Genomic DNA, 24,279 nt, shown 5'->3' with positions numbered 1-24,279 from the left:
AATGCTAAGAAGCCAGAAAAGTAAAAAAAATGTTTGAAAAAGAACAAAGTTGGACAATTTATACAACCTAGATTTCCAGATTTACTTAAAGCTAAACTAATTAAGAGCATGCTACTGGCATTAAGAGTAGGCATACAAATCAATGAAAAAGAATTTGAGAGTGCAGAAATAAACCTTTACATTTATGTTTAGTAAATTTTCAACAATGGTACTAAGGTACTGAATGAGGAAATGATTGTCTTTTCAACATATGGTGCTAGGAAAACTGGATATCCATCTAGAAAATCATAAATTTAGAGACCTGAAATAAACAAATTAACTCAAAATGGATTTTAAGTGAGAGAATACTGAAAAACATTTAAAGAAAACAGAAAATCTTGGTGACCTTCAGTAGGCGAAGATTCTTTTGGCCAGCCCAGATTCGGTGTGAGAGAAATTAGAGTCTACCCCGGGGAAGGACTGTAGGGGTCATGGGATAAAAGGTGCTACTGCAGCCATCTTTGGAAAAGAGAATCTGTCTCACCTGGCTAGAGACGCGCTGCCTGCGCCACACTGTATCATCACCAAAACAGACACCTCTCCTTAGCTGTGGTCTTGTCAGGGTTTCAGTTTCGTAGTCATTTGTATGAAAAACTGATTCATATCTGACTTTGCCATGAAACTCCACGAGAGATCATGTATTTTATTAGTTCACATCTGCCTATCACATAGCGAAGCCCTTAGAAATTTTGTTTTTAAACTAAATGAAGAAATAGATTGTCATATTTGCTCATGGGAACTAAAGAAAATACTAGCCATTTCAGTTCCCAGGTTATTACATACTTAATGCAATTCCATGTCCTGGCTTTTTAAAGGCAAAAGTGATTTAAATATCCTTTGCCTATAAATATAACAATTGTTTTCCTCACACATAGTATAATCACAGTACAAGTGCTGTAGTATGTAAGTCAATCCACCAAACTAGCCTAGGATGACCGAAGACAGTCCCATCCAGAGAACTATTTGACAGATGTGTCAGTTTCTCTAAAACAGTCTGCAGCGCCAAAGTGTTGAATACTTTATGATTCTTTTCACCAAGAGCATGCAAATGACATAAAAAGTCCTTTTATCAAGAGCATAGAAATCACACAAAAGACTTAAATCAATTTTTGTAACAGAGGTAGAGATGTATTCCCTTTAAATTGTCACATCCTTAGCAATGTCAAGGTGTCTGCAAGGGTTAAAACAGATAGTCAATTTTTAACAAAACATCCAAAATACTTGGCAGTAGCTAGCTAAATAGCCCATGCCCTCTGTGCTCATTATGGTTATGTCTGTTACTATATTTATCATGTTGTACTGAAATCATCTATTGATGTTTCTCTTTTCCTCTAAATTACATAATATTCTAAACGAGGGCAGGGACTGCTTTTATTCAAGTCTGCATGCCAACACCAAGCACCGTGCATGGCACGCAGAAGGCACTAACGGTTTTGTGTTGGAGAACAAAAAATTTGTAAAGTGTCACATAAAATCGTAGGAAAAGTGTTTCAAAACCTGAACTAGGGATTGTGCTATGCAAGTTTTTTAGCTATGTAACCTTGGCCATATTATTGAATCTTCCTGAAATTCCAACACCTCATATATAAAGAAGGAATGATGCCCAGTAATTCACAGGGACACTGTAAGGTCTACATGAGGTGATGTCCATACAGCTTTTCAGCAGAAAAGGAGCTACGCAAATAAAAGCACAGACTTTAAAGTACAAGTTAACAATCAAGAAAAATTGTACTAACAGGGATGAGGAACTTTTTGATTTCTTCCAAAGCATGTCCCATCCTGGCATAAGCTTCTGCAGGTGGGGCAAACACTTCAATGAGAACATGGAGATCATCATTGAGATGGAAGTACTTTGCTTCTCCACTTTTCCTCAACTCTTCTTCCTGGAAAAAAGAAAAAAGAAATCACATTAAAAAATGTGTCATTGTAAGAAATGAAAAAATAAAAAAATAAGTAAATAAAAACTAATCCCCCAAAATAAAAACAATCCACTTGGCATGCGGTTGTCACAGAAAATTCACGCAACAGTAGACACCACTCTAGAAAAGAAGGTTTAAGCTACAAATGTGATCCTGATATTCCCAGGCTTTTACACACACTCCAAAGGCTTCCTACTGCTGCTGGAATAACATCCCACTCCAGATGCTGACTTGTAGGAGCTCCACCATCTGCTCACTTCCACTGCTAGGCTGTCTTCACCTTCTCCAGTCTCCTTTGCTCAACCCTCAGCAGCAGCTGCCCATGCTTCCTTTGTGCTTCTCAACCTGGCTGAGCTCACGTGCTCACTTCTACACTGGCTATGTGTGTCTGTGATGCTGGTACAAGGCACTTACCACTATCTGAAATATCTTATTTTAAAAAACATGTCTATTTTCTCTTAGTAAAAAGTGATTACCATGGAGCAGACACTGTGACTGCTTTGCTTAGTGATGCATTTTCCATGTCTAGAAAAGTGCTTGGTATACAGATGTTCAACAAAGATTTGTTGAATGAATGATTAAACATTCATTCATTGCTATGTCAATTTGCTCGTTCACATATTCATTCAAAAAACATTTCTACATACCAAGCACTATATTCTGAGAATAAAACAGTGAATAAAACAAAACGAAAGACTTTATTACATTATTCTACACAATTATGACAAAAGGTTTTAACCTTTGTTTCCATAGTGAAATGCAGGAGGAAAACTAGGAGGAGAAAAAACAGATTGTTAAGGAACTACTGATTTTTCTCCCCTGCCTTTTCCTAACTAATCTTCAATGTTAGGTCCTCATTTCAGAATCTGGGTCTTCCATTAGTCTTTGTTTCCAATATTAATATCAGACAGATTAACAGAAATCTGAGACTAATTTCCAAAAGATAAGAACTCTTTCTAGTCTCTCAAAAAGGCTATCCGATAACCAAGAGAACCCCAGGAATTCCTGGCAATACCACCTTTTAATTTCACAACTAAGCAAGAGGCCAATGATGAAATGCTAGAAGCACATAAGCCTTGACTTCACCCTTGAAGGATTCCACTTCTGTTACTTGACTATTTGAACTCTTACGAAGAAAAGAAAGACTAATACACACAGCAGGAAATGAGCATGGGACTTAGTCAGCTATACTTTCATCTCAGCTATGCCGATCCTAGCCATGTGAGTTTAGACAGACTGTATGTAATCCAATACTTAATTTGCAAAATCTGTTTATTGGTAGCACATGTATATTAATGCAGAACTACTGAGAACACAAGGGACAGCTTTATATAAATGCTGGTGAAAGGAGACAGTGTATATACTACCTAGTATACTGTCTAACATATAGTAGGCACCAATACATGCTAGCTTCCATCATATTAATAGAAATAGGCCAGAAACTGAATGAAAGGAAAAAACATAAGGGAATGTATGTAAATATAAGCTGCCACAATATTCTATAAATTTCCTTTGAAATTTGTTTTGACTATAAAAACCATTATCTTACGCCAACTCTTCATTGCTCTAATCAGAACATTTCAACCATCTGATCTGAGTCTCTCTCATCGCTCAAGTTGTAAAAATTGGATTCTATGTACAGCAATTCATCTCTGAAAGCACAAATTATTGAAACAAACATTTATCCTTTTCTAACAGAGTACCAAAATAATGATTTTAATGAAAGATTGTAATTGTTCATTCTTATTCAAGCATTTTTATTTCTACCACAAACTTAAGCTGGACAGAGAGGCTTTCTTACCATAGCTGTAGCCATGGTACAGTTCCACAGAGAGAGGAGTTATTACCAAACTACTCTATAGATTAATGATGAGAGGCAATGTGTTATTTGGAGAAAAACATAGATGTTGAAATTCTGCATTAAACCCCTAATCCAACATTAATTGTATGACTTGGGCAGGCTACATTACCCTCATCTTAAAGGGGTGATTTTTAAGTGCTGAAAATAATAGTATAGTACTTATCTCAGAAGGCTGTTACGGTAATAAAGGAGTTAGCAAACAAAACATCTTTAGGATGAAGCCTTGCACCTAATAAGCACTCAGTAAATGATAAATGTAGTAATGCTAATTATTATATAACTATCATTTTATTTATTCTATTATTGTATAGTATAGACGATGTAGGCAAAACATCCAGCATGAAGTTTGGCACAAACTGAAGGCTCAACAGACCAGAGCATTGTCATGATTATTATGCTATGTAACTAACTGATATACATCAGTAATGACCCCCATAATTTCATAAATGTAGCAAATAAATGCAGAAAATAAATTATATTCACATTAGATTTTAAATAGTGAACACTTTTAAAATCTAAAAGGATGAGATTAAAATAATAAGGGAATCTCTTTAGAAATAAACCCATTAACTGATAACCTCTGAAAACTAAAACTAGTAAAAAGGATCAACTGAAGATAATAGAGCAGATGGGATACTAGTATAATCTTGGTTTTTTTTTAAATTTTTTTATTTTTTTTGGTTTTGGAGACAGAGTCTCGCTCTTTCACCCAGGTTGGAGTGCAATGGCTCAATCTCGGCTCACTGCAACCTCCGCTTCCTGGGTTCAAGCAATTCTCCTGTCTCAGCCTCTGGAGTGGCTGGGATTACAGGCGTGTACCACCATGCCCGGCTAATTTTTATATTTTTAGTAAAGACGGGGTTTCACCATGTTGGCCAGGCTGGTCTCGAACTCCTGACCTCAGGTGATCCCCCCGCCTTGGCCTCCCAAAGTGCTGGGACTGCAGGCGTGAGCCACCGCGACCGGCCAGTATCCATTTAAGTTGCAAACCTGTCACTTAAATGATCATCTGTGGTCACCCTCAGTAAAATGCTTTTGAAAGAATGACTGATGGATCATGTGACAGAGGCTACAGCACAGTATGGGACAAAATGGGGAGGGGAGTACAGGTGGGCAAGAGGTAGACAAAGCTGATGGAAAAGAGTTGAGAGAGAAAATGACAGACTGGGGGCTTTACGTTGTTATCAGTTCAGGCCCAAAGACCCAGAAGCAAGCTAGGGTGCACTGTTGGCAGCCACAGGTTGACGGGGTCAACACACAGATGCAGAGTTCAAGTCTGTGTGCAGCTGAATAAAAATACAGATGCCCAGCCGTCTCTTATGTGAGACTCAGGACACTGTCTGGATAACAGCAAAAACCTAAGAATAAATTAAACCTGAGAACAAACTGACATTTGGGAGGATTCATACAACTTTGAGTACTCTAATAGTGAAATGCCACAGAGCCTTCCACAAGGCAAAAGCCTGTCTGGTGATCCTTTTCCCATGTTGCTTACACAGCTGAGGTAGTTCCTTGAAGGGAGATGACAATTCTCACGCTTCACTACTCCTCCTCCTTATCATCTCCTGGCCTACGATCAATCTCTGCTTAACCAAACATGCAGAGAACAAGAGAGCTATGTTAAACCCAGGGAAAAGGCTGCTTGCATACAGTAACTATATTTCCTAGTGTGTGAGCTTCCTCCTAGTCCTCCCAAAACAATGAATTTCTCTAATAAACCCAGATAATATATTCAAATTCTCTGAATCTCAGATCCCAGCAAGCATCAGGGACATTTTACTAGAGTGACTTTACACCAAGGAGAGGAAACACTTAGCCAGTTTGAGAAACACTTAGCCAGTTTGAGAATTAACAGAACTGATTCTGACCTAACGCCACTCCCCTGAGGGCCACCAAGCAGAGTGGGGCTTACGGGATTAGAAGGTAAGGAGACTTCTGGTCCCAGTGCACTGACAGTGGGTTCAGTGGATTCTAAATCGACAACGTATGCTACTCCCCTCCCTGGTTCCCGAGGGTCTTGATGAAATATACACAATCAACCACTTGCAGAATCACCATATCGATTCCCAAAGACATAAAAATGAAACAATCAGTGAACGGGTGATAAATGATCTGGAAAAGAGGGGCCAAGCATGTAAAAACAGGGTGTCCCATGCAAATGCAGAGCAGGCATTCAGCCAGGTAGTCAAGAGGACTCACTGCAGCAGATGCTAGAGCACCTTATTCCCTAGCAGTCTCCATGCAACTCAAGGTGCTCATCAGCAAAATGGCCATGGTGGCTGGGAAGGAAGTTGCATTACTTCATAATACAGATCCCGTCAAAAAGTATGACTGGCTATTGACATGCTGTGTGTCCAATATGCCAACAACAGAGAACCTTGATATGACAATATAATCTGGAAGGCCCACCAAGCCCTGACACCAAGCTGATAATATTTAGGATCCCTTTTATTATATGGGTAGTCAGGCACTTGCTGCTAACTTGGGCATACAATCTAGATAAAGCTTTACCTTCCTTGTTTCCCTTCTACCTGTAAAAATTCTTGGTGGATGCCCTGATTACTACCACTGTATGCTACAAAACACTGCTTCTGACCAAGCAGTGGTTCCAACCAACCCCCTTAGCAACAAACTAAGTGAGTGGGACACTGGAATCCTGCTTCTGGGTTTCACTGCTCACATCGTGCATTAACAGATGGCCTTATTAGAGCATGAACTAAGATATCAGCAAGGGTAGAGAACTTTCCTGCAAAATATACATAATTTCTGACCAACTGGCCAAATATATGTTTTCATTTTCTCCTACTGCCAGAATAGATGAGTCAGGGAATTGAAGTCATGATTTAAGACAGCAATGTTTAGTGAGTAATTAAAAAAACCAGGCCATGCACTGGAATCATTTCAAACACCTACTGAAATTCATTTTGAGGCTCTACCCTAAACAAGTAGAGGTATGGGAATCTGTATTTTTAAACAGTATCCCATAAAAATCTGATACATGTCATGTTTTCCATTGCTGTCGAAAATATATCGGTGCTGGTGTCAGAAAACCATGGGTTTATTAGCCATGTTAGTCGAAAACAAAAAATTTCTCAGGTTAACCCAGATAATACACTCAAGTTCTCTGAATCTCAGTTTCCTTACATGTAAAATGAGGAAAATATTATCTCCCATCATTTTTCCAAGGATAACATGAAGGAATGCATGTAAAATGTTTCACACAGTGCCTGACTCACAGTGGCAGTTCAATAAACAAATACTGGCCATTTTTACTATAAAAGGTATTATTTAGATAGCCTTTTTGTGAGGATGTTGGATTGTGTTGAAATCATCCGTGTTTAAAATATCACTGTTCAACATTTCACGGTATGTGATTGCTCAATGTGGATCTGGTTCTCAGTAAATCTTTTAATAATGAGAAAACAACATGTATCTTTAGAAAACAATGTAAGTGACACACATTATGATATGAGAAAATTCCTTTCAGAATTGGTATATTTTAGAAAATGATCAATAAAAATAATAGTATTTTTAGCTGGTTAAAAAAACATGACTATTAATGTGAATACATCTAAGTAGAACAATTATGTATTAGAACAATAAGCAATTACTAAAACACTTAAAATCAATTTTAATAACATTCTAAAATGCATACAATATCAAATAAAAAGCAAAAATAATAAAAGTATATAATTATAAACTCAACGATATGTAATGTCTGCACAGAAAAAAAAACTCCAAAAACACTAATCTAAAATGCAAACAGTAATGAGACTATAGATAGCTTTTATTTCTTTTCACGATAATTTTAATGTTATCTTACTTCCTACAAGGTGACATATTACAACTGCAATCAAAACTTTAAGTATTATGCTTTTATTTAATGTATGACTATAAATGTTATAGATGCAGGTTTAAGTTACTACATATTCTGAAGCTGACCAGAGTGACTCAATTTTCTAAACAGTATCACAAATAAATCCCCTTATGTAACTATATATGAATACAGTGGACGACATAAGAGTACATAATATAACATAACTCACAACTTAGCCATTTTCTATAATTAATATTACCTTGGCCTTGTCTCTCATGGATCCTTTCCCAAGGATGGACATTTTTGTCAAGGTTTCTTCTTGTAATCGCTTCAGAGAATTGCCACGTGGACCCAGAAGTTTCCCCACAAAGTTGAACTAGGAAAAATAAACAACCAAATTTGTAGCATTTATATCTGAAGGAAATTTCTTAATCTTGAACATTAAGAAACACTGTAGTGTTCTACACATCACTGATTAATCGCATATATTTAAGTTCCTGCTATATGCATCAAAATATGATGTTTCCCACAAACCACATAAAACGGGGCTAAACGTAAAATAAAAAACCCTGATATATTTCTTTATATTTATTTTAGAGATGGCTATATTCCACAACTGTGAATGAAGCTAATTTCCCAGAATTCTTCGGTTGCTATCCTAACTGTTTCAGCACACGTTGAATATCACCATGAATGAACACTTACAGGATGAGAACATAGGTGAGAAAAAATGACAGCAGGTGTCTCTAACATGCACTACACCGGTCACTGTGGAATACCTGGTTCTTCTACCTGGTCAGCCCTTAGATCTGGTTACTCAATCAGTGAGAGGACTGGCCTAGATGAGTTCTTAAGCATTTGGTGGCTAATGGAAGCTTTACAACAAAATTTATTGCTTCTAAAATAACTAGCTATGGGAATGCGGGTCATTTATTTAACCTTAGGTGTCTGGGGTTCTTTATTCAACAAGCAGAATAGTAGTGAATTAATTAAGGGTATGCCTTCTGTAACCAGACTACCATGATTTAAAATCTAGCCTTTTCTGTTTGCCAGCTGAGTAACCCTGGGCAAGTTACCTAACCTGTCTATACCTCAGTTTCTTCATCTGTAAAATAGGAATGAAAACAAGACCTGACTTCATAGGGCTGTTCTGATGATTCAGTCAGTCAATATAAATACTGTTTAAAACAATGCTTGCCAGATAACAGACACTCAATACATACATCTTGAATAAAAAATAAATAAATAATCAGGAATTTCACACAATTTTTAAAAGCCTTGCTATAATTAAGGTAAATCATGACTACTTCTTGCTTCCAAATAGAAAATCAGCAGGGAGAAAGCTGTTCGCCTTGGCAAGATGCTTGATTACAAACTCACATAGCAGCCACTTCTTCTGTGATCCATGCCACTGCTGCGCTGTTGTTTCTAAGAGAAAATTGTTCCTCAATTTACCTAACTATGGCAATTGAAGTAATTTTCCTGAAATAAGTACTTAGCACTTTAAAAAATCTAAATGGTATTTTTTCCTTCCCACTTTTAATTTTATTGGTCTTCAACCAAAACTCAAATATGTATTTTTAATCTTTGCATGTAATTATTTTTTGCTTGTTAAAATGTCATTTTCACTAAAATATTTTTAAATATAAAAGTTATACTTGCAGAGTTTACAAAGTCCAATACTATTACAGGGTGGAAAAAGTGGAGTAAATGAGAGCAAGAATCAGGTGGGACTGGGTACTGACCATACAATCCCACCTGATTCTAGCTCCCCATTCACTTTCATTATCTTTCTGACAATTCTATTATTTGGACCTTGGACATCCTAAGATGGATTGCTATCTCTAAATTTATCTTTTATTATTTGTGTCTGTTTTACTTTCTGGAGAATTTAACTACATTTCCTATATACCTATTGATTCCTTCATTTTTGCTATCAAATGTTTACCTATGAATAGGACTGTCTTATAGCTGTTTCTTCTTTATGGTGTTTTGTTTATATTTTGTGGAAACAATGACATTTCTCATCCTTTCTGAAGATAATAATGACAGCAGCCTGTCCCCATCTTGGAGTTTAAAGTACCTGCTTCTTCCAAGAGTCTCCCCTTCCTCATTTTGTGAGCTGGTCCCTTTCTCTTTTATGGGATTTTCTCAGATGTCTGGTAATCCTCTACTATCTGTTCTTAAAAATTCGGGATTGCTGACTGGAAGTTCTGTTTTCATACATGGGACTTGACAAAGAGTAGTCTTCACTGTAAATATGGCAGCTGAGTTATTTTATCAAGAGCTACTGAAATATCAGTATCTGTATTTCTTTTTTTTTTGAGACGGAGTCTGGCTCTGTCGTCCAGGCTGGAGTGCAGTGGCCGGATCTCAGCTCACTGCAAGCTCCGCCTCCCGGGTTTACGCCATTCTCCTGCCTCAGCCTCCCGAGTAGCTGGGACTACAGGCGCCCGCCGCCTCACCCGGCTAGTTTTTTGTATTTTTTAGTAGAGACGGGGTTTCACCGGGTTAGCCAGGATGGTCTCGATCTCCTGACCTCGTGATCCGCCCGTCTCGGCCTCCCAAAGTGCTGGGATTACAGGCTTGAGCCACCGCGCCCGGCCCAGTATCTATATTTCTTTTCACTTGGGTGAGGCACTTCTCTGAAGAGAAACTCCTCAACCTTTTAAGAGGAGGTGTTAAGTCCAGCTGACAGAATACTGGGAATCCCATCACTAAGCACACACACTTTTAAAGGAAACAATTCCCTCATTTTCAGTGTGACATCTCACCCTCATCCTCAGTTGTATCTGTCTGTGTCTTAGAGCTTCACAGTTCTCCAATTCAATCTCTTCAAGAAACCTCTGGTCTTTTGCTAGAGTGTGGAGGGGCAGATGCCTGGTTTTATAAGATGAGAACATCTTGTGATCTAACTACTTCTTATACCTTTCAACTAAGTCTACTCTTGTCAGTTCTACTCCACAAATCCACCTTTACCGTAATTGCTATCTACAATTCCTGAGGGCTCTCGAGTTTTCCCACAGTAATGAACAGGTTTCTGGTTGAATTCTTCTCTGCCTGCCAGCTCAGGGTTCTGCTTTCTCTGGTCTCCATTACCATTTATCTATCTATTTTGCAAGCACCAAAATTTTATAGACATCATTTGCCTATTGTCTCACTCTCCCATTCTTGTGATCTTCATATATTTATGCCTTTTTATTTCATTTATATTTATTTTAAGAGGTTTCAAAAAGGGAGCAAAAATAAATTTTGATAGTCAGATAGTCATAATTATCTTGCATCTTAAGTGGTCAAATAGTTCCCAAGTGATAAAAATTAAGAGGCTTTAGAAATCATCCAATCCAAACATCTAATTTTATATGGAAGAATCTGAAGTCCACAGAGAGATATGATTGATTAAAGGTCACTTGACAGCACTCTAGGCAAAAAGAAAAAGCATTTTATATGACTTTTATATACCTTTAGGGGTTTATTTTTTCCACTTCTGTTAGTGTTTTGTTCACAAAAAGTATATAAATGAATACTGTGACAACCAGAAACACTTTTATTTTCCCTTCTTTTTCCTCTTAACTCTGTTCAACCATTATCTCCCTGTCAAGTTAGTTCAATCTCCCCAGTCAAATTCACCCTCCCGAGTCTCAGACTTTTCATCCACAAAACACAGATCATACTACCTACTGCAGGTGCAGCTTGCATGAATTAAATAAGAAAGTATATGAAAATCACCCACGAGAGCAGCCAGCAGATTGTGTATACTTGATGCCAAATTAGTAAGTAATTAATAGATGAATTTAACTGTTGTGGATATATACAATTTTATCTGAACAAGACCCACCTTCTCTGGAACTGCTGCCCCTTCAGAACCTATGGCAAGTGGGACAAGGCTACCAAGGGAGCCACCACACTGAAAATGGCATGACCTGGCCCAGGCCACCCAGATCGGCCACGGAATTGGTCTTTGACTGGAAGTCAAGAGATTCTGAAATTTAGAACTAATTATGTGGCTACTGAATGTCCTGAGAGCTGAGTCACAATAGTGGTAATGTGCTTGGTTGCTCCGTCAGGTTCTCAAACTGCAGATGTTGCATCACCTTCCTGTGGGACATGTGGAAATATTTAGCATGTTTATTCGGTTGTCACAATGACTAGGGTCACTACTGGGACTTACGGGCAAAGGCCTATAATGTCGGACATCAGAAATAGATGGTCCCGCCCTTCACAGAAGTGTCCTGTTTAAAACGTCAGTTGTGGCCCAGGTAAGAAATACTGCTAGAGGGAAAAGCCACAGACAATTTCCTAGGCTTAAAGTCCTTATTACTATCTTCTCCATTTGCAAGTTCAATTCCTCCATGCATTCCATATGATACCCTAAGGTAGGTTTTATTTGTTGTTGCTTCTTGTTGTTTTTTTAAGAAAAAATCCTTCAAGCTAGTCACAGTACTCGCAACAAGAAAAGGCCTCACCAACAGATGGACTGAGTATGTATTTTGGACTTTCTGGATGACACAAACAATAAACAATGAAAGCAGCACAGTTCTCTTATTTGCCATTAGTCCCATAACACCTCCTGATGTCCACTTGCTATGGGTTCTGAAGGGGTGTCATCACACAGTGACCCCATCTTATCAGCAATGTGAACACAGTGGTTTCTTAGCATTTCTAGCCTTCAGTTTCATAATTTCCAGGTGTGGCTTATAAAAGTCACTACATTTCAGGGTTATTATGAAGATTAAAATATCAGATAAAGTGCTAAGCGCTGTGACAATGCTGAATTTTACCTGAGCAGCCCTGTGCACCTAAAAACAGTGATGATTAAGAAATCTCCCCACCCTTTTGTGTTTCTGGAAAGTGCTTGTTGCAAAGGACCACTCTTACCCACATGACTTAGATAAGACTCACAGATGATCCTTTATTTACCTACAGCAAGAACAGACACAAACCCTCAACATTTCCATTATTTTGCCCCTCAAAAATTAGCTGAACTGTTTGTTTCCACTGATCAATCAGAAAAAGACATATATCCTGAGTTAGTTAAACTTTGCTTCCACTTCTCTCCTTTCTTCAGACCCCTGAACTTTGACCCATCTTCAGTCTGAACCAGCAGACAAGCTCTACCCAAAGGACGTTTTGGAAAAAAAGCCAAAGGGGTAGTGTTGTCTGACCACCGTCCCATCCTGCCACTGCCACCCATTCATCCCACTGCCCCACACCGTTCTGGCCTCAAGCACTTCACCCAAGAAAGGAAAGCCCTTTTCTGCCTGATTCCTGAGATGTAACTTACAGTGTTCACGGTCAGGTTTTTCTCCCTTTTTAATAACCCCTCTCCCTATTGCCCATAGTCTCTTTCTGTGCTCTTGCAATCACCTTTTCAAATAGTCTCTCCTTATCCGTGTCCTGATTTGCTTTTTATTTTAAAACTATATCTGTAAGACAGTAAGAAATAAGAAAATACATTTTAACATTCATTTGTATAATCTAATTTGTCCATTAATACATATTCATTATTAATATTAATAAATATTCATGTATTATTTTATTTGTTCACTTACATGGAAATTATCATTTTACTAATTTGCAAATTATAATTCCTAAGACTAATAATTTTTCTCCGGATGTCAATTATTGTATCTCTCACAGACACACAAATGTTACATTTTTAAACACAAACCATCCAAAGTCCCATTATTTTCCCCATTAAAGATTAGTTGAACTGCTTGTTTCCACTAATCAGGAAAAGTCACATACCCTGAGTTGGTTTTTGAGTGATTATGAAGATGGTATAACAACATATTGTAAGTATATTTGAGTTTCACTGCATGATGTATAAGCTACATTAATTATATTATTCACTGGCAAAGACCAAATGCCTTTCTGAACTGGCTTTAATTGATCTAAACTATATTTGTGACATGACACTGTTCCTTGGGGAGCAATTACAGTTAAGCTGTCATTTCATAAACAACTAAATCTCAAGAACATGTCATGGTCCCCATTAAAAGGTTTCCCGTAACTGAGTGCTCACCAAAAAGTTGATTAGTATAATAAAGGGCTATTTTACTGACCTCTAACACAACACTCAACACTGAACTTGGAAACTCCGCCACCACAGCTTCAAACATGCTCTTCTTCCAGAGTCCCTTAGCCCAGCAAATGGAGCCACTGTCTTCGCAGCAACTCAGGCCTGAAGCCTGCCACCTACTGCACGAAGGCACTGACTAGGCCTGTGTGTTCACTGCTTTATCTCTCCAGCATGAATAGAGAGGGCATTTAATACATCTTAATGATCTAATGAGTTATATGTTAATGATTTTACCTCCGAAACATCTCTTAAACTTGTCCATTTTCTTCAGTCCTACCACAACCACCATAGCCTAGGCCCTCATCTCCTCTCCCTGGACCACTGTAGAGTCTTTTCTTTGTATCCACTTCCATTTCCTTCAATCAACAGAAAGGTCTTTTTAAAACACAAGTTGCCCATATTACATCTCTGCTTAAAATACAACGATGTGACTGTCCTGCGAACCTGAGTGCCAGTGTTTTGCTAGTGCTGTGAAAAGCCCTCCCGGAGCAAGCTCTGGCTCACCTCTCTAGCCTCAACACATTTCTGCTTTTAATTTTAGCCATTCGGGATTTTTTTCAGCTTCTCAAAACTGCTGCGCTCCAAGAACTGCACATTCAGTTCAGACGTACAGAGTTGGAAGGAACGTCATATCCACCCTTTAAACAATTAAAAAAAAACACACACACAAAAAAACAAAAAACCTGGACAGAAAGCAAATTAACACTGAAGTCCCTGGGCAAAAATTATTTCTCCCTGTAGGTATCTCTGTCCAGGCATATACAGGGAGGAATAAAACTCAAGCATTTGCTCATCTGGGGTGGGCTAACATGAGAGTATGAAGCCCTGGAAACCACCCAATTAGAAAAGTTGAAACCTTCTTAAAAGCTTTTTCTGCAAAAAATCCCTTCTAGTCCCCAGGCACTCACACAGAAAGTCAAAGAGAATAAAGAAACCACTTCCTCTGGGGAGCTAGTGGGGGATAAGGGATTGGTGAAATCTGCCCAGACCCACCTATCCTATATCCTTTTCCTGAACAAAAGTCTAATCTTCAGGAGGAATCAGTGTTTAAGGCACCATCTTAGAAGCAGAGACCATGCCCTCGCCACACAGTAAACCTGCCAGTGCCTTGACCTTGAACTTCCCAGCTTCCAGAACTGTGAGAACATAAATTTCTGTGCTTTATACATTCCCCAGTCTCAAGTATTTTACGGCAGCAGCACAAATGGACTCGGATGCCTTCTGGTATTTAAAAAGAAAAGTCACATTCTGCAAAATTAAGTGACCCATAGGATAAGAAAAGAAAATTTCTAATACAGTATTTTGCAATTGAGTTAAACTTCTTGGCCTAACACACATACAAATATATAATAACTATTCTATCCCATAAAGACCATAATGTTATATTCAGTTAAAGACATCAAAACTTTTTTCAGAACAAACTATATTCTACAGAAATTATGAGTCCCTATTTGCAAGTAACAGGTATAAACTACATGATTTTCACACAACCTTAACTGACTTGGCAATGAGAATATTAGGGACAGAAAAGTTCCACTTTAAGGCTATCTTGGTTATCCACTACTACATAAGAAACTACTTCCAAATTGAATGATCTTGAAAAATAACTGTCTTATTTATTTGCTCACAATTCATCAACTTCAGCACTGTTGGGGGCAGACAGGCTCATGAGTTAGTGGTGGCTGTCAGGGGAGACTTCGATTCCTGCTGATTTGCCTGACTCTTCACCTGAGTATCTCAAGCTTCCGCTTACCATGGTAGCCTCAGCATGATAGGTTTGTGCATGGTGTCTGATTTCCAAGATGAGAAAAGCAGAAGCTAGAAGTCTTTCCTAAAGCTCAGGCTTGGAACTGGCATTGTGTCAGTTCTGCTGCGTGCAATCAGGTAAGCGAGATGTAGAGTCAGACAAACTCCAGGAAGGGCACCACGCAAGGCCTGAAAGCTTGCATGTGTGGTCATGGGGGCAGAGCACAATATGTACACTACACCACTGATAAAAACGGCAAAGCATCACTGATCAAAAAGTCAAATTTTGATACCCTCAAACATTACGGTCTTTTCTAAGGCCTGGCGAGCTACCTGCCTGCCACCTTCTTTTTCCTAAGTTGGGAAGCAAGGTGGTGATTTCTCTGAGCGCAGAAACCCTGTCTTACTCATCTTTGTACCTCAATGACTGTCTAGAACAGCACTAACTTATGACAGGCAAGAGATATTTCATGCACACAGAAGTGAATGACAAATGCCAACTGAAATTAACGCCCAAAAAGTATTAATCACTACCCAAGACGTTAATTAAAACAAAACCTAGAATATACTACACAGGCAGAAACGAAAGGAAGCACATTTTTGGTATATGGAGTCTAACTGGCCAACAAGGACTTGTAATTGAGCTAAAGTTCTAAGTGTTTATTTAAAAATGTTAAAAAAGACACCCGAGAAGAATTGTAAGATAAAGGATATTAGTATTAGATAAACAACGTAAATTTATTTCTCTAGAGGTGGGTCTAAAGTAGAAAGTAAAAAGGAGGATATAAGGAATTTTTTTTTTAAAAGTTTGGATACAGTACAAGATACAGACAGTTCTCGACTTACAATGGTTCAACTTAGGATTTTTTTTACTTTATGATGGTGTGAAAACAAAACACGTGCAGTAGGAAACTTTATTTCCAGTATCCATACAACCATTCTGGTTTTTCAATTTCAGTTCAGTATTTGATAAATTACATGAGATATCCAAGACTTTATTATAAAATAGGCTTTGTGTTAAATGATTTTGCCCAACTATAGGCTAATGTTGAGTGTTCCCAGCATATTTAAGGCAGGCTAGGCTAAGCTTTGATGTTCAGTAGCTTAGGTGTGTCAAATATATTTTTGACTTACAATATTTTTAACCTACAAGGGGCTTATTGGGCAAAAACCCCACTGTAAGCTGAGGATCGGTATATATCGCAAATCAGTTTAACAGCTAAGAAACTGTGAGAAAGGAAGAAGGCCAGAAAGCAGGTCCATCAGTACATCCCATGGTGACAGCAAATGTAAACACTACCTATAGGTTATTACCTCAAATACTCCACAGTAAAGGTAAGTTAGGCAATGTAAGAATTATCCCCACCCACATTTACACCTTTGCTCCTTCCGTGGGTACTGCGTTTGTATACATACACATATTTATCTATCTAAAAATCATATGCTTGTCCTATCACTGGTTAATACTGCAATACTTACCTAGGCCAAGAGATTCATTATTAACACTACTTACTATACATAGAGAAATAGTTCCGATTGAGAAGACTGTTCTTGTCATATCCAACTGGATCATAGTTGTTTTTATTTTTTTTATAAGGCTGAGTTGTACTAGGCACAAAAGTATCAGTTCTGTAGTTTTCTCACTAAGTTAGATTGTATTTATCAACAACTTTTAATTAGCAGTGTCTTTTGCAGTAATATTTGCCCACTGGAGGACATGTTTAATTAAAACTAGCTAATATAACCCATAAACCTGCAACCAGGCACATATGAATAGCTGTATGCCCCAGTACACTCGAAGCAAATGAATTACTAAATGGTGTTTTGTTTTCACATCATCATAAAGTGAAAAAATCCTAACTTGAACCAATGTAAGTCGAGCACTGTCTGTATCTTATACTGTATCTAAACTTTTTTTTAGAAAATTCTTTATATCCTCCTTTTTACATTCTACTTCAGACCCTCATCTAGCCAAATACATTTATATTGTTTATCTAATACTAATATCCTTGTGAGATCCATTGTGGAATACCCCCTTTCACTTCAGGATACTGTCTCAAAGTGCATATAACTCGACTTAGATGAGTCATGTAAGGGTACTGTATTAATCCCTGCACTAAATATTAATAAAGTTTAATTTCTGAAGAGCATACGCTCTGGAGTCAGACTTCTAGGGTTCAAGTACCTTTTAGCAAGTTACTCAACTTCTCTTCTGCGTTCTTCTATGTTTTTCATATGTTAACAGGAAATAACGTCTATCTCACATTATAAAGATTAAATAAGTTAATAGTAAAGTGCTTAGAATAATGTCTCGCACACAGAAAACCATTCCGTGTGTTCACACACACATACACAGAAGTCTACACATAAACAGAAGTTCTACTGTATTTTCCCAGCACCTAACTGTATTAGAAAGCATGCACCCCTCTTTGGAGAACACCACCCAAGGACTCGCTTTCTGTACTTTACTGGGGAGAACAAAAACTGTCAAAGAACATCTTTAGTTTATAATCTACACTTACCTATTTTCTGCCCAAGGACAAAAATACAAAGGGAGAACAAACAAGGTTTATTTTCCCTTTATTCTCTTGAAATGAAAGAACAGATCAATACCTTTATTAACTCAATGGGACATTTTAAGTTTAATCTTGACCACTAACACAATGATTACTTAAATAAATCCCCATTCTTGGTATTCAGGATTCTGATCTCATTTGAATTATATCAGTGTAGTAAATGCCAAACTCTAAACAATAGTAAACCTAACAATGGACTTCAGACCATGGCATTCACATGAAATGGAGTAGCCTCCTCGGAAACAAAACCCTTGTTTCTTAGCATAGTTGCTGAGTCGAGCTTAGCATTGCAAAATCATTTTCAAGATTCTGATAATCACCCCTGAAAATAACAATCACCTTTTACATGGGCATTTCAACGTCCTAAGAGTAAGTCATTCCAAACTTGTGTTTAGGTGTTTGTTTATTTCAATATCCCAAATATTTCAGGGTTCTCATCTAGATATATACAATTCCATGCCCAAGTAAAGCACTGAAAGCATTCCAGAATATATTCCTTATGATTTAAACAAATGTTATGATCCACTATTTCCCATAATGAAGTCATTCTAGCCCGACAGTTATTCTACCCTTCTCCCTCATGTCTGTTAATGTCCTGAATTTATTCTTAAAGACTGAATTTAATTTCATCCATAATTATTTCTCTAGAAATAACTCTCCATCACTCCTTTAAATTCCATGCTGTGCCTCTACTTTTGTAATATTAAGTCCATCTTTATCCTGTATTATTTAGTAAAATTTATCATTTCCCCTATTAGATTATGAATTACTGGAGAGTAAGTAGGACCCACATTTAATTAACCATTTTTCCTATATAATAGTTTCTCAATAAATACTTGTGGAGTTAAAGCTTATTTTTCTCCAAACTGAATGGCACTATTCAACAAAGTTTTTATTGATTTTTTTGTTGTTGTTGCAGAGATTACAATATATTACAGTTATAAATACTATTACTTAAATATATTAATTTTCCAACTATAGATCACTAGGTATTATTAGTAGTGGTTGAGATTATTTGGTGTTGCTCCATTGACTGTAATTTTAACCTAGTATCTATTTCTAAATGATAAACAGCCCAACTTATTTAGATGTTAGTAATGCTAAAGATCAATGAAGTGTACAAGCGACTTTTCCAGAATATAGTATGAGCAAAATAAACATAGACATACACCCATAGGCACACACAAGTAATATACAATCTGAAATAAGCTATCTTACACACTTGCTATCTGCATTTGCTCAAGGTTGGATATTCCAGAAGGAAGTGTGTGGAGGACAAGCTATGAAGCCCATAAACATGAAATCGTTAATCCAGAAAATCCCAGACTGCAAAAGTCAGGCTACAAGTGGGAGAATGAAATGGAAGATTTAAAATCAAAGGCAAGAAACTGATACAGCAAATAATCTATTGCAATAGATAGGGTAAGGGGTGACAGTGTTCTAAATTAAGGAGTGAAATGAAATGTAAAGAGAGATAGATGGTAATTCATTTAGAAAGTAAATGAATGGTATCTGAAGGATGGAGGCAAGCAGGTCAATGAGGGAGAAGTGTGTAGGCAAAAATTACGTTCTGGTATCTGTAATGGGCACTCAAATACATGTGCTGTCTGTCATTTACTCAAGTAAAGAACACAGGAAAAAGTCAAGGTTGGCCAAGAAGAGGAGGTATGAAGTTGAGATATGGACATGGCAAATCTCTAAGATGTCTGTGGGATATCCAAGTGGAAGTGTTCAGTGGCCATTTGGTCTAACACTCGGGAACAGAGACAGGTGACACACCCAGTGCCAGAAAGCACAGGTCAGGTAGCTCATAAGCCTGATTTCTTTCTTCATAATCATGATTCTCAGTCTGCCTTTGTATTATGTGTCCATTTTTCATGTAATTACATATTATTTCTTTCAATGGAAATTTATAGTTCAGTCTATGGCATGAATTTTTGCCATTTTCCTCCAAAAGACTGCATCCTAGAAAAGAGGGATTATGTTCTGTTCACATTTCCTATCTCCAATACCAGTACAGTCACACAATGTTCAAGTTGGTCCAATTTGGTGATCCTTATGGAGCCCAGAGCCAAAATAATCAGTATAGTAATATCCAAGATACATAAGCCCCAGCAGTACATTGCTAAAGCACTAACAATATTTTTACTTTTTGGCTCAGCAATAGACATAGAGACGTATCTTCTATGATGTACCTCAAAGTAAGCAGAGACGTAATTAAAGAGTTAAATATAACAAAATTCATCACACACTTTAATTTCTAAATTTACTGCTTTGTGACCAACGTACATGTAATAGACTGTTTCTAGTCTTTTAAATGTAATAAAAATTTTAGGGGCTTATATATAAGGATTATAATCAAATTTTTAATTACTCATTGGCTCAGGAAAATAACACCAATGATAATAATATGCCCCCGAACAATATCACTACATTATTTCAGGAACCCCTCAGTATATGCCTGGCTGTTTTTGGATTTCACTTATCAAATTTAAGTTCAAGTGTTGCTTTCCGCCTCAATAATCAAGCACTGTAAGGAGAGCAAACGTTAAGATTCAAATTCCCTCCACAATACGTCTGAAATGCTGTCATATTTGTAAATACCAACCTAAATAATTTCCCAATTCTCACAGACAGGGGCTGTATCGCAAGACCCAAGTCCAGAGCCTGTGAGAACAGGACAAACGTAGCTTCTGAAGATTTACTCTTCGTGCTGCCGCTTACCGGTTCTTTTCCTTCCAGTTCCCACTACAAGATGTGGGTTGACAAAATGAGAAAGTAGAAGGGAACCATCCATCATAAAACAATGGCCATTATGGGCCAATCAGTTTCTCTACATTTATATAATCCATAGTGGCCTTTCTACTTTATCATAGGCCCAAGATTTAATGAATACCAGGAGTGACTCACAGTAAATAAATGTATCCTTAAGTGATTATTTTTAATATCAGGCTGCCTTGACGTCAACAAGATTCAAAATCCCAACTAGCCAGTTGCTATGGTTTGAATGTTTCCCCTCCAATTCATGTTGAAAATGGCCACTGTGGGGGTAATTAAGAGGTAGAGCCTTTTGGGAAGTGCTGAAGTCAAGAGGACTCTGTCCCCATGAACGGATTCAAGCCTTCTAAAAGGGCTAAGGTAATTAGCTGAGGTTCTTTTTGCTCTTCCGCCTTCTACCATGCTAGGAGGCAGCAAGAGGGCAAATGCAAGTGGCTTGATCTTAGATTTCCCAGCTCTAGAAATGTAAGAAATAAATTTCTGTTCTTTATAAATGACCCAGTCTCAGTATTTTGCTATAGCAGCGCAACGGTCTAAGACAACCAGATTAGTTTTGGCACTGTGGGTACAAAAAACTAGCATACATGTACATTATCACTTTATTTCTAGAGGTAAATTATCAAGAGAACATCAAAAATCATTTTCACATAAATTACCTGAAAAAATATTATGTCTCTGAAAATCAATCAGGAGCAACAAAAATGGCAACATTTAACATATGTCTATGACTGTAAAATATTTACTATCCTAGGAAATCTGTAAATCCATGATGATTTCCATGGAACAGGCTTCTACCAAGTAGTAATTTAAGGGGTTTTAAATTGTCTATGACATACTATACTACAAGGAAAAAATGCAAGCCCACTTCAAAAAAGGCAGTCTCCCTGAAACTTCAGGAACAGACATGTTTTATCTCTCAAAGATCCTTAACCATTTATATGAGGAGAACAAATACATCACATTCCCAACATTCGGATTATAGAAAAACTTTTAACGTTAGAAACTTTTGCCAGTTAAAACAAAGTTACTGCAAATAGTATGTATACAGATTTGAATGCTTAGAGGCTAAAAGAACAATTATCAAATTAATAAATTTAATAAACCTAATTTAAACTTACAGACATAACATAGCACACTAAACCTTAAAAATCACAATCACAGTACAAAAATACCTCCTGAGTAAAAATCTCAGGCACATTTTTCCCCCAAAAATTGAAATCTTTTTTATCTTAATAAAGGTTACTCTAAGTTATTAAAACATTCATGTACAGAAACATGTAAAGTAGAAAAATATCACAAAAACCTATCCTCCAGAAAATAACTGCTATTAAGATTCTGGTTCGCTTTTTCAAATAATTCTCCAACTTGGATCCTGCATGTTCTGTATCTTGACTTTTCTTTTTTCACTTAATAATATAGCATAGACACTTAAAACACAGCATTATGCATAGAGATATAATGTATTTAATGTCATATTCCAACTCAGTTTTTAAAATGGTCCATACGCATTCTTTCACCCCAGCATGACTATGCATGTGGCATTCCCTCTCCTGAAATAGCCTGCCATCATTAAGCACCTGGAGGAGCCTCAACGTCTACAACAGTTCAAATGTCATTCTCTACTTTAACTCTGCAAGACCTTTGGCCAATGCCACCCACATTCTGCTCCCTTACCACTTCATTTATGTCTTCTATAAAAATCTGTCTAGTCAAATAAAATGGCTTGTAATTTCCCAAATGCCTTCTGTGCTTCAATATAGTGCTCCTCGGTCGCCACCCTTCAATTTCATTATCTGACTTCTGACCCCAGCCAGCCAGCCTCGTTAGAGACAACCTCCTTAGAGCAGCCTTCTCTGAGCCTATCACCAGGACCCTCCTCTCTGTCCTTTCAGGGCCCCCTGTTTTATTAACTTATTCATCTGCATTCACCAAAAAACTGGCAGTTTTTTGAGCCCAAAGACCATGACTTAATCACTTCGATTTTCCCAGAACAATGTCTGGCTCAGAGAAGACCCTCAATAAATGCTAGGTATAGACAGAGCTGGGTCCACTGTCGGATGAACCAGTGGAAAAAAAATAAATGTAAACCCTAAACTGTAATGTATCTGTAGGTCCTCAAAGACAGGGTACCTTGTTCCAATGTTGATTTGGCATTTATATTGACCATGTTCCAAGCTGGCACTGATCAGCACCAGAGGTTAAGGTTTATCTGCAAGGAACCCATGGAGAACAATTTCCATAGCTTCTTAAAAAAACTTCCACAAAATTCATAAAACAGCATTTAGAATTTCACCCTTTACATGCTCAGATACATAACTCAACAGAGTGAATATACATTAAGGTCTGAACACTAAATGGTTCATGTGTCCAATGCTGTGCCATTGAAAGAGTGTTGAAAATGGTTCATTAAGGGAATAGATACTATTCAATTAATAGAAATCACTTTATCAGATGGAGTTTCACAAACAGTAGTTCTCTCTTGCCCCAGAAGCTGGAAGTGTACCATCAGCATTAATTCCACACTACACTGTTCTCTATTCACAGCTATTACAGAGGGGTATGTCCTGTTCGTTTCCTCCAGTTCATTCTATTAACTGACACAAGCATGAAAACCTCTTAGGATTGATTGCAGTGCTATATTAGCTTGAAACAGGGCTGGCTTTAAACTTGTATGCTCCATTATGCTAAGCAGAAATATTGTTTTTCAGTATCCTGAAAGCAGTAGACTTCTAAATGGTCTACTTCAGACATTGTTAAGTACTTGAAATAGACTCTAATCTCAAACACAGAAATTATAATTTTTCTTTCATTACCTCAAAACCGACAGTGAAAAACAATATTTGAGATTTTATTTCATATACTTTATTGATGTTATGAGTCAATAATGATGCGAACACGTTCTGAGAAATGCATTGTCAGATGATTTCCTCATTGTGCAAACATCAAAGAGTACACTTACACAAACCTAGATGGCATATCTTACTGTATACCTAGGCTATCTGGTATAGCATATTGTTCCTAGGCTACAAACCTGTTCCTCACGCTACTGTACTAAGTACTATAAGCAATTGTCACACAATGGTAAATATTTGTATTTCTAAACATCGAAAAGATACAGCAAAAATACAGTACTATAATCTTATGGGACCACCATCATATATGCAGTCCATCATTGACTGAAATCACTATGCAGCACATGACTGCACTTTATTTTATTTCATTTACAAACTTGGAGACAACAAAGTATTAGTTTCAGGTTAATCATCATCAACTAGACTATGAACTACTTAAAGACAGGGTCTATAATCTGGTTATCTTTGTATCTATTGCATATTAAGTATACAGGCCATATGGAGCATAAAGAATCAATATACAAAGATTTCCACCAGTCATGTTTGAGTAATGAGCCTGTCTATGAAATGTTCATAATGTAATTTTCTGTTTACAAGACACATATATTC

General features: G+C 37.3%; 1 protein-coding gene across 4 annotated transcripts in view; it reads right to left on the bottom strand.

Annotated features, from left to right (window-relative positions):
- The window catches only part of KHDRBS3 (KH RNA binding domain containing, signal transduction associated 3), a 201,190-nt gene that overhangs the window by 104,588 nt on the left and 72,323 nt on the right, over window positions 1-24,279 (bottom strand). For all 4 annotated transcript variants that reach the window (XM_073018369.1, XM_008001602.3, XM_073018370.1 and 1 more), the window contains exons 3-4: window positions 7,896-8,012; window positions 1,776-1,922 (exon numbers count right to left, since the gene is read on the bottom strand). In XM_073018369.1, coding sequence (XP_072874470.1) covers window positions 1,776-1,922; window positions 7,896-8,012 — 264 coding nt within the window. The remainder of the gene's footprint in view (window positions 1-1,775; window positions 1,923-7,895; window positions 8,013-24,279) is intronic.

This window comes from Chlorocebus sabaeus, chromosome 8, assembly GCF_047675955.1.
Source record: "Chlorocebus sabaeus isolate Y175 chromosome 8, mChlSab1.0.hap1, whole genome shotgun sequence".
NCBI classification, from domain to species: Eukaryota; Metazoa; Chordata; class Mammalia; order Primates; family Cercopithecidae; genus Chlorocebus; species Chlorocebus sabaeus.
This window is presented reverse-complemented; position numbering and strand designations above follow the sequence as displayed.